Source organism: Solea solea, chromosome 15 (assembly GCF_958295425.1).
Source record: "Solea solea chromosome 15, fSolSol10.1, whole genome shotgun sequence".
Classification (NCBI taxonomy): domain Eukaryota; kingdom Metazoa; phylum Chordata; class Actinopteri; order Pleuronectiformes; family Soleidae; genus Solea; species Solea solea.
Window position 1 is genome coordinate 3715813 of NC_081148.1, and position 12393 is coordinate 3728205.

At 39.1% G+C, this 12393-nt stretch overlaps 1 protein-coding gene across 5 annotated transcripts in view; it reads right to left on the reverse strand.

Annotated features, from left to right (window-relative positions):
* The window catches only part of ltbp1 (latent transforming growth factor beta binding protein 1), a 115668-nt gene that overhangs the window by 45690 nt on the left and 57585 nt on the right, over positions 1–12393 (reverse strand). For all 5 annotated transcript variants that reach the window (XM_058651264.1, XM_058651267.1, XM_058651265.1 and 2 more), the window contains exons 6-10: positions 7628–7849; positions 3306–3607; positions 1978–2080; positions 991–1050; positions 333–455 (exon numbers count right to left, since the gene is read on the reverse strand). In XM_058651264.1, coding sequence (XP_058507247.1) covers positions 333–455; positions 991–1050; positions 1978–2080; positions 3306–3607; positions 7628–7849 — 810 coding nt within the window. The remainder of the gene's footprint in view (positions 1–332; positions 456–990; positions 1051–1977; positions 2081–3305; positions 3608–7627; positions 7850–12393) is intronic.

Sequence of the window (12393 nt, forward strand, 5' to 3'; positions counted from 1 at the left end):
CAAAGCAGAAGCACCTCGGAAAACACAAGACAAAATCAATCACTCTCAAGACTCATCACAATGCTGCTGTTGAACACCATGCTTTTATCCATGCACTGCATTCATATTGCTTTCAAACACACTTTCCTATCAGCCTTTGAGTCATAAACACTGCTTGCTGTTTGCAGCAGGTGTAAAGAAGAAGTACTGGAATCTGCACAGATGGCCATGCAAACCTAATCAACTCATTTACGTCAATATAATATTTCTGTTGTGTTGGATTTTGTTTCGTTTGAGAAACACAGTGCATGAGAAAGAAAGTGTGATAGAACATGTCAGAGAGCAGATCTTACATATGCACGTGGTGAGCGTGGGGTCGGGAATGTAGCCGGCTTTACACATGCACCTGTAGCTGCCCACGGTGTTCATACAGTTTCCATTGGGACATACACCCTGCAGCTGGCACTCGTCAAAATCTGGGAGTCAATAAAAATGACAAAAAAGGACAAATGAAAGGCTACACAGACATCAATACAGTCTTTATTACTGTCCTTGCTTGAATCTCAAATCTGTCACACTTATCCCAGAGTTGTTTTTATTTTAACAGACTCACTCTGATAACTTTCATGTTATACATATATATGTATATATATATATATATATATTTTTTTTTTTAGGGTGCTGAGATGTTACGATGTTAACAGAGGACTTATTTTATTTCTTTGTTCCAACTTCCAAGTGGCCTATGTAAATGGCTGTAAACGTGTTCGGGCTGTCAATCAAAATGTACTTGTCAGCTCGGGCCTCATCAGGCCTAACTTTTAAGGCCTGATTACAGACTAGTTTGATCAGACTAACATGTTTACATGACATTAAGAAAACCAAATTATTGTCTTAGTCCGACTAAAATCTGACTTTTTAAATGTAAATAATACAAAATAAATGTAGAGTGTCCCAAAGGTCACCATCCCTAAATATGATATAATGCAAAAGAGAAAAAAACATGTTTACCTTGGCAATGAGAGCTGTTGATTCTCTTGTAGCCTTGTGGACAGTCGATCAGAGGGATTGCTGTTAGGAGAAAAAAGAAGAGGCGATACATTTTAACAGTGAAGGAATGATATATGATATACATGACAAACACCACCTCTTTTTTTAGAGGAGCAGGTGTTTAGTTATATGAGTTACATAGTGTGAACAGACCCAGTCTTAGGCCTTATCCACACAGAAATAGAACTTTAAAACAAGCTTTTCCTCTGTCATTTTGGAAAAGATTTCTTTAAACAAATCTTTATCCACACAAAATGCCCAAAACGACTCTAAGCGTACCAGACCTGTATGCGGCATTGTATCGCCGCCACACCGAAACGAAGAGGAAGACTGAAGAATCAAGGACAACCATCTGTCTCAACTCTATGTGAACAAGTTCACAGTAGCACTCAGTGAAATGTATAATGTAGTTCTGAGGTATAATATTTTTAATAACAATAGTAATAGAGTGGAATAAAGAAAAAAAAAACACATATTATAAAGTTGAAGTCAGGAAGAATTTAATATTCATAATATCTTATATTGTTTATCCACAATTCATTTACACTCATGCTTTGCAACTCATACACAGATTAAGGTCTCGACCCTCATCCATGTGAGATGGATGGTAGTTGTTCAATCACAGTAATGTGTATTTAAAACAGAAAATCAATGATTTGTGGTTCATGTGTTGTGTAATGTGTACGACTATAATAGTATAAAGGTATTTATTCTTAAGATGATTTATTATCATGTTGTAAAAGATGTGCACATTTAGACTGACGGTGAACCTCACTGTCCTATCATATTGAAACAGCTTCTTTGAAAGAAGTGCACATGCACCCAGGGATGTAATTAGGACAACAGATGGTAAAAGAGAGCAAATGTTCAGGGCCATGCAGAGGTTTCCATAGGACAAGACATACAGCCATGAAAAAAAAAACATCAGAGGAAAACAGCTGTACTTACATGGTTTCTTTGGACACTTCTGACATTTGTGGAAACCCCAGGATGTCCCAAAGGTTCCACAGCACTGTTCCTGTTTAGTGAGACCTGGCAGAGCCTTCCCACACTGTTATAGGGATAAATACACAGTGAGAGAAGAGAGGTAGAATTATTACTTTATCTTATTTTACACACAACTCTTTCATCAGATGGACACATGGAGGACATCGACGGTCCACCACTCCCTCTCTGACACACCATGCGAGGGTCACAGGGAGCAGAGGAGACCCTGGACAGGTCGAATGTGAGAGTGAATGGCTGTATGTTTGTATGTTTGGAATATACTACCCTGCACTATGTGATAGAATTATCGGTAAGATATTTATTGTGATATTGTGAAAGTATTCAAGGTACAATATTTTTATTTTGATATTGTGACAGCAGCCATGGTACGATAGTTTTTTGCACTATTGTTATCCACTGTACGAATGGCCACTGGGAGAAGGTTTTCACTGAGACTGTCCTCCAATGAAATGTACATATAGGTCGTATGCATGAATCACGACCTATGTCTACATTGTCAAAACCAGCGCCCCTAGTGGTTGTATACATGACAGCAACCTGGTAGTTCCTTGGAAGTGGTATCTAGTAGCTTCGCCGAAGTCACCACCGGCAGTCGGCTCAGTGACGAGAGCACCGCACATGAGTGTGGTGGACAAGGGTTACTGCCTAACCCTGTCTTTTTTGCCCTAACCCTAACTTCAGTAACACATGTGCATATTTGAGTTGAAAAATACTGCACTGTACATATAGGTCGTATACAGGAATTACGACCTATGTCTACATTTTCAAAACCAGCACCCAAAACGGCCCATAGTTACGTTTCAGTTGGAGGACAGGTTGTTTTCACTTGATTAACTGTACAAAGGAATTGCATTATTCCTTATCCACCATGATGAGGAGAGTAGCATTCACCTACTATCTGCCATGTTTTTTATACTCTCTCCCTCTAACTGTCCTCCACATGAGGGTCATGGGGGGCTGGAGCCAATCCTAGCTGACAGGTTACATCCTTAACAGGTTGCCAGTCAATCACAAGTGGCCATAGGTTACTTTTTGTACTGTGGGAGGAAACTTAAGTACCTGGAGAAAAGCCATATGCACATAGACAGAACATGCAAACGCCATTGTCGTTCAAACAGGGACTCAAACCAGAAACCACTACACCGCAGTGTGCTCTGTTTTTTTAATTTAAGATTATAATGACACAAAATATCAGCTCTGAGGAAATGTGCTTGAGTAATTCAACGTGCACCTGAAATAGCACACAGTAGACAGGTGTGAAGGTGTACCTGACTGCCTGTGGTCTCCTGAAAGCAGCGACCCAGAGCATTCTTGGAGGTGACAGGCTGAAACTGAGGGACCTGGTAGCCGTGCTGGCCTGGGTAGACTACGTTGTACCCGTGGTGCTGGATCTTCTGGCTGTTGTCTGTGTGGTGGTAGGTGTAGCTGGTGGATGAGGAGGAGCCGGACTGGGAACCTTTGAACTGGTGACCATTGTTGTGGTAGTTGTCCAGCTGAGACACCTGGTGGACCTGGACAGAGGCTTCTGGAGGATGTTTGATGTGGATGTTGACGATGCTGGGGCTGAATACTTGAGAGACACGGGACGACATGAACGATACAACTGTCATTGTGCATTATCATTATAAAAAAGGCATTGTGGGTATTTCAGGGGAAATGTACAACAGTTTTGATGGGACAGTCCAATAAAGATTGTGTACTTTGCTTTTAAAAGGATAGTTCTGTGTTTTTAAGTGTAGTTGTATGAGGCACTGACAGAATCAGACTTGACTATGCTTGTGCCCCATGCACCATCTCTGGGGGGAATTGGGTTTTATGCCTCTCCAAAGTTAAAGTAGGGGGGCATAGACCCTCCAATAATGACAAGCCTTGGTGTGCGCATAGATGTCCAAAGAGATCCCATGCCCACAGAAGCCTAGGAGCCATGGGCCAGACCCCCTCCATTCCCAGCATTTCATTGGTTGGCACAGAGCAGATTAATACACCAGAAGTTTGCATTGACAAAAGCTAAATTTAGCCGGGACACAGAAAATTACCGTAATTAAGTGAGTGAAAAAGTACAAGTGGACAAGTGGATTATCCTGACCACTGCCAATGAAAATAGTCCCATAAATAGTCCCATAATGCTGAAATGCCAGGCGGCTATTGTGGCACTCAGGAAACTGGAGGAGAAGAAACTGTCAGAAGCTTTAGCGACGAATGGCTGACGAAAGTGTACCAGACTTGCTGTGAACAAAAACTGTTGACATTCTCCACCAAGAGAATTCTTTCTGATGGACTCCAGAACTTTAAGAAAAGCTTAGAGAAATTCCGCTCAGTATTCTTTGGTTTGTTATTTGCTGTTTGATTTTTTTTTTTTTGATTATTCATGATATTCATTAAATTAGGTGCTCGCTTATATCTAAAAAAGTTAACACAGAGATAAATAAATCATTGACTACAGCTCTCTTTGAAATGTATTGGAGTTTACTGAGAGATTTGGGACTTATTTGAACTTATTTAGTGAAACACTAAAATAAGAAGAAGAAGAAGAAGAAGAAGCAGCAGCACCAGAACCAGCCTGAAAGATGTCACACTAAAGATGAGATGTCAAATGAATCACACATTTGATTCATTTGTGTTTACTTAGGTAAATCCAAAAGAAGCATTTCAAACACCAAAGTCACCAAATAACACATTTGAACTTACTGATGGAGACATCAGTGGATCAAAATATCCTGAGTGTTGTGATGAAAAATTACAGATTTTCTCTATAGAATTTGAAGCAAGGACTGAGCGGTTTACAAAGCCACATAAAGTTTAATTTCCTGTTGGAAAAAGCTGTCTGACAGTGAGTTTGAGACAAACAAACAGGCACAAACACAATCTGTGACTATGATATGAATCCGTTAGCAGAACACCTTTCAACCTCTGCTTCACACGCACAAAAGCAGTGGCAAAAGAACGAGACTGTGACAATCCACGATCCGATTTCTTCAGTGATAAACAGCCTGAGCTCAACATCCGCAAGGACCGCCTCTTTGTAGAGTTCTGGTTCCTGATTGGATAAAGTGTTGTGGGATACTGGAAACATTTCTCCTAGATTTACTGTCAGAGGCTGAGAGATTCATGTCACTGAGCAAACACTCTAATATCGGCATTAATATCGGTATCGGCCAATGTTCGTCATTTTTTAACATATCAGCATCGGTCTGATGAGTAAAACTGTGCCAATGTTCATACCCATCTAGATGCTGTGTAGACGTTTTTTCACAGTGTCGATAGAAGATACGCGAAAAGCAGTAATAAATACCACAAATTTGATTATGAAACACTCAGAAGTACACAAACAATGGCAGGAAGCTAACACTGCTAACGTTAGCCAGCAGGCAAAAAAGAAAGCAGTCGCAGTTGGGAACCCAATACAGCAAGTAATCGACCAAAGGAAGACATTTGCCAAACTTTCTCACAGGAGTTTAGTGAGTTGAGGGAGTTAAACTGTACTTTAATTTAGTTACACACTTGCTAAGTGGTAAAGGTTTCTAAAAACTGGTTACTTGTGTTTTATGGTAGCCCTGTAACCTTGTTATTTGGATGTAAAACATGTTTTGAAAATAAAAACAGACATTCAAAAATTCAGCTTGCATAATTTTCAGTCTGTACAGTTTTTTTTTTAAACATATATCGATATCGGTACATATCAGTTATCGGCCATAACATCAATATTAATATCGGATATCGGTATCGGCCAAAATGTTCATATCGGTGCATCCCTAATTCCTACTAATAGTTCACTGATAGCAACATTTATATGTGTATTTCAAGTGACACTGTGTATTTTGAGAGAAATAATCATATTTACCTGCTTATCCGTCCAAAATGTTGCACAAAAGTGCACTAATTTCTACATTTTATGAGACATCTAACCTCAACCTAGGTATTCACAAACATGACATCAACACATTATATTAGGTCCTACACATACAGCACAGCACAATGGAGGCTTTTTCTAATCAGGAAATTAACCAGGAAACACAGTGTTTACATCTGTATTAAACCATTTACCGGTCATTTCTTCCTGACCACCCTCCAGGACTTTTCACGGGAACTGGAAGTAAATGGACTAAAACATGCTTCCTGAAGAGGAAGTGGAGTGATTCTGATTCTGTGGTTCTGAGAGGGTTAGTGTGTGTGTGTGTGTAAAATGTATTAAAAATTTGAATTGAAAATACGAATATACAAAATAATAAGGAATGGAATTCGAGTGGGATTATAGATGAACATTTACAGACCTAGTGTGTGTGTGTGTGTTGGGTGGCTGGCTTCTCCTCGGGCAGCTGAAGAGGCAAACATGCTTGTAATTCCTCACCTACCTCCACATAGAAGTCTGGACTTCACTCCAACACACTGCCAGATCATTTTCCATCGCTCTCCACTTGTTAATCAGATCATTAGCTATGTTTACATGGAAACAAGTAATCGCAACAAAAGCCCGATCATAATAAAAATATGTCATGCAAACATGTCGATCTAAAAACTCAATGCTGTACAGCCCATCCTGAAACACATTTCATTCGGGCCAAGAGGGCTGGTATGATTAGTTGTCCAGTTATCTACTCAATCAACCTCAATCTCAAATGACATTGAGATGCAGTCTGGTGTTAGCCAGGCTAGCTTTTTGCAGCCTTTTTGTTCTTTTTTTTTTTAACAACAGAGTTAATTTGTTCTCCATTCTAGGCTTTGGGGTCATCACTGCAAAAAAAATAACAGGGACGTCGACATGTAGCGTCTAATAACACATGAAAAAAGCAAATCTAAGTAAATCCATTAATGCTGGAGAGAAACGTTAAATATATGTGTGTTGTGTGTACATAAAGGCAAAGGAAAGGAGGGTGAAAGGAGATGGGAAGATGAGAAGAACTGTGATAAAGAACTTTGAATTGTGAAGGGCAGCATTATGCTTCTCAGTGTGCAGCCTGCTGGAAATTATGAGCTGAAGAACAAGGAGAAGGTAGCACTGGTTATTATTGTGTGAAAAATTTAATTTAGCATGTTTCAGAATGTAACAAATTCCAATGGGGAGCTTTAAACTGCGTTGAGCAACTTTGAACTGGAACTGTGATTAAGAACTTCAAACAGTGGGGGGCAGCATTACACCACTCATCGTGTACAGCCTGCCAAAAATTGGAAGGAGAAATAGGCAATGGATTATCAACGCTACATTTCCCTAACAACCCTCTGGTTCAGGTTCAAAGCTGAGGCAAGTTCGACCCACATCTTTGGCCCTAGTATCAAAAACTAACGGTGAGACACCACGATACGATATTATCACGATATTGCAAAATACTGAATTTCTGTGAAATCATATATTGCGATATACTCACACAACAGCTCCAGTGAGAGTGAGCACTTGGCAATTGATTTTTTTAATGCTAATCCACAAAATGTTTATCTGTAGCATCAGTTAAAAAATTATACTACTGTAATATATAATATTGCCTTCCAAAATAAGCAATATTTCACTGTATCGATTTTTCCCCAATCAAAAACAATTGAAAAGAAACAGGAGTCTTGTATTGTGTGGGTATCACATGTGTTGGTTTTCACTCACCAGTGCTCTGGCCGTTGCTGTAGGTCAGTGGCAGCGTGTGTGTGGAGTGGACCTGAGTTTGGCTGTAGCTGCTGGACGTCTGCTGCTGCTGCTGCTGCTGCTGGTGGTGGTGTCCACTCTGAACTGGCATCTGGCAGAACTTTCCAGTAAAGTTGGGAGGACACTGACACTTGTCCCTGGTGCTGCACTTGCCGCCGTTCATACACGGGAGATGACAAACCACTAAGGAGACAACAGGGAAAAACAGTGATGTTATTCTTACACACTAAGAAACTGTCGACACGCACACAGTCATGCAAATGTTGCACAAAAAATGCAAACTCAATGCAATTTGTATTCATCATTATTGTATTGTAGTAAATTATAATTATATATAATATACATTGAAACAGGACAGGAAGGAAGTCCATATTTAAGTGAGAATTGGTGTTGTGACAGTCTGTATGTGCACGTTCATGCTCCACCACAATTCCACCTGGTGACTTAACTTCATTTAAAGCTGTCACAATAAGTGAATGATTTGCATGATTGCTGCATTGTAGATTGTGTACCACACTGTTGTTGTGCTATGAAATGCAGTAATCACCTTATTGTGCGTAGAGTGTCTCTAACCACCTTGATTCAAATTTAATGACAACACATTAGTGATGTCTGTCATAGATCAATGAAGGAGCTTTTCATTTTATTAGGAAATAAACTCTGTTACTGTGCAGTGAGACAACAACCAATAACATTGTCAGTTTCTTCCAGCTATTGTAATATCCTTTCAAAATATGCATTCTTTTGCACAAATTTACCGTTTGCAAAACTACTGCAAACTGTTGGACATCTCTGCATGTCTTTTTTTAAATAACTCATATCCTTCAATTTCAGCTAACTATTGATGAAGTGTTTTGATGTATCAGTTAGCAAGTTAATTATTATTCATAATCCAAATTGATAACTAGCAAAATGAATGAGACTGAATCAGTAAATTGGCTATATTTTTATGGCGTCACATTTATGTCAAAAGTCATGAAACATGTTCACGGGCAAATAACATTACTGCACGTGCACATATGTAATGTAATGTAATGTACTTTATTTCTACAGCCCTTTACAACAACCCACAGTTGAGCAAAGTGTTTTACAAAATAAAAGCATTATAGACACACAGCATTAAAAGCAGACAGTAAAAGCAAATTCATGAAACATAAATCAAAGCATTTAAATACCAAATAAAAACACACAAATAAAAAGTGAACTAAAAAATAAAAAGAGTGAAAAATAATAAAAAACTGTCACCACACTTCTGGGTATTAAAAGCCATTCTGAATAAATATCAGTGTTTCCTCTACATTCATTTAGGAGTGGCGTGCCACCATTCCTAAATCCTACCCACTGCTCCTTCAAATTTCTTTTCTTTTCTTTTGTTGCAAATTCACCACCTTCACAGCAGAGTCCTGCACTGGGTCAGTTACTCGTGGAGTACTACGGTAAACTACATATGTAGTACTATCTTGCTCAGTATCTACTCTTTGGGGGAGAACTACACTGCTACGATGTGCCACTTCAAGCTATGCGAAACAGGGAATAACAGTGTTCAGTTCATCTGTTTACGTGCACCAGTCATGGATGTATTATAAGAACTGGATAGAGCTCCACCCCCTCTACCAAGACAATTTTGTCATGGTGGCCACTTGTGGTACTGCAACAAATAATACTCATGCGGCCCAAAAAGCAATTTTCCCATTGAGCACAATAGTAAAAGAAACGCCTGTAAAGTGTCCACAGGACACATCGAGACATGGACATAGGCATGTATAGATCTTTATATTCTATATTTTTAATTCATGGAGTTTCACATTTGTTAAATGTTCCTAAAGGCCATAAAAAGCCCAGGAAAACCTTATTCCCCAGAGTGACGTCACGGCGTACGAGCACAGCAAAGCGCGGTCAAAAAGTTATCATAAAGCAAACAGACCAAACATCACTGTTGACAACTTGGTGACTTTGTGGTTATATTAATTGACTTTAGCATTTTTTTTTTCCCCAAAAAAAGCAACTAGTGACAAATCCAGTGAATCACAACTTTATGGCGTCATCCTAACTACTTCCCAAGAAGGAAACTGCCAGTAGTAGTTGGGAACACTGCCACACAATCTCCAAAAAACAGTGTTATGACCACAACGACAGGGACAGGGACAGTGAATGCCAGCGTAAGGGAGAGATACAGTAGGACAATGACAATCATCCTTTTCCTATCGTAGTGTATTTGCTGTCTACATGAAAATGCAAGGGTGGTGTTTTGAGATTTTCCAAAAAAAATACAGTTTTAGGCTCTTTCAAAATGCCATTTCTGTGTGGATGAAATGCCCAAAAAAAAACTGTGTAGTCCCCTACAGACATTTCTGTTACGAGGGTCCTAACAAATGGTTCCAAGGTTTTTATAGATGGTAGAGGCTGATGTTGAGTTGTGTGTTGACCCTCATGTAAATCCTGTAGTTCCCACACATTACAGCACAGCAGGTGTCACGTTTACATTTACATGGAACAAGCTGCAGCACACACACTTTCAACCAGAGAGCTGACGTCATGAAGAAACATAAGTGTGTTTGTGTGAGAAGTCATAGTGAACATCAGGCTCACTAATCTTTTCAAATTCCTCAAGTCCTCCCACCATTTTCTTTTCTTATTTTTGAGGTTTTGTTGCAGTTGCCAAAGAAAACTTGTTTAGTTTGCAAATACTTCTCTGATAATTTGTGGTTTTCCTCAGGGATATATTTGAAACATCTGCTTCAAATTGACTGGGGAGTCACATGAGACACGATTGACCTCTGTGGCTAAAGTGTCTGCAGAGCCCTCTCTTAACTGTCGGGAAAATATCCCAAAGAAAATGGAAAATGAGCCCCATCTTACACAGTGCTGAATTATTTCAATCTGTCATTATTTGTCATTGTTATTCTTTTTCAGTATCTAGACTCAGTGCAGTAACCAATGAATAACGATGCAGAAACCAATGCAGGAATCATTCACCTCATGAAAACAGACATGAATTGAACAGGTACTGCACTAGTCATTCTTAATAAATCAATAAATTGATCGGCAACAATTCTAATATCAATTATTACCTTTAGTGTTTGCGTTTTTTAAATTAAAATCAATTCTGTAATTTCAGATTCTTCATTCTGAACATATTCTGGTGTCCTTGCTCCTCTCTGTCAGTAACCTGAATATCTTTGCTTTTGATTTTGATTTTGATTTTTTGATTTTGAGGCTCGGGAAACAATGCTCCAAATTTGACAGCATTTTCCTCACGTGATGGAGAAAATCATTCAATTGAATGGAGAAGAGAGTATGAAACTTTTAGGACAGTTAACAGTTACTACTGTGATCACTGATGTTACCAGTTCAATAACTGTTAACTGTCACAGCAGGTGACTGTAAAGATAAAGGTAAGCTTTCATTAACCATTGATAACCTTTATTAATGCTCCTTTTGACCCTTAAACAACCGCACAAACACAGCATGTTTTACACTTTACAATATATTAATATTAATAAAGGGTAATAATGGTTAATAAATGCTTAATTACGGTTATGTAGTGCTTATTCTGTACACAACGTACTCGTTAAGAGATGCATGTTCTCGACTTTACAATTCAGGTCAAGTTAATAAAGGTATAGTATGTTTAAGTAATGTTGTGATGTCAGTCTCTATTCCAGCACTGTATAATATTTGCACTACAGTTGGATAATTCTCCACTCAACACAAACTAAGAATAGTAAGTTGAGGAATTGAGAAACTTGGCTTGTTGCATTGTGATCGGTGCATAAGCTGACACATGTACAGTCTGATTTTTCCCTTCAACATTCAGCCCACCTCCACCTCCATACCTCCCACCTGAGTCTATTTATTTTAATCTGACTATAAATGATTTGAAACCATCTGGACGGCAACTGACACAAATGAACTGGCAGCTACAGATGTCTGAGAGAAAGTGAGCCGGGGCTGAAGGCCAGCAAACTCTCAGAACTTGGCAAGTTGTTGCATTCACCTGGGAGAAAGTATGCCAAAAGAGCTGGAAAAACAGCACTTAGATCCACTCTCCAGGGGCCGTAACCAGGCCAAATGGGATACACATACAACAGCCCGAATATGTCCAATTTAAAAGTAATCTGTGTACATTGTATCAAGTCATTCCATGAATATTTCCTGCTATCACCAAACTATCATCAACTGACCGAGTCGTTTTCACTTCATCTTTGCCAGGATCTAGATTCTCTACAGCCTCTGCTGAACTCGCCATCTCACGACTGAAAAATGAGTCTTCAGAAAAAGAAACAATACGGGAAAAACAAGAAATGGAACTTGGTCAAATATGATGCGGGAATATACTCTCTTACTTTATTTATTACAAAATGTTTTATAAATGTGTGGTTGTTGCAGTATGAGCACCAGCACCAGCAACACGGCCACACCATTGAAGACCAGTGTTCATTTCACCAGTGATAACAAGACATTAAATCAATAACAATAAAGTTGATCTGACAAAAACTGAAAAATAAAAACGAGAAAAAAAATTTAAGAAAAAAATACGAAGAAAAAGAGATGCAATCAGACTAATCAGGTTAGGTTAATCAACCTGGAGGAGGACACACAAAGAAAGTGGCAGAAATGAAGGCGTTAGGAAGAAACTGAAGAGACGGCATTATGGTGGAATTTCATGTACAATGTTAGGGAAGACAAAACCCTTGCTTGCCCGGTCACGCCCAGTCACGCCCCCC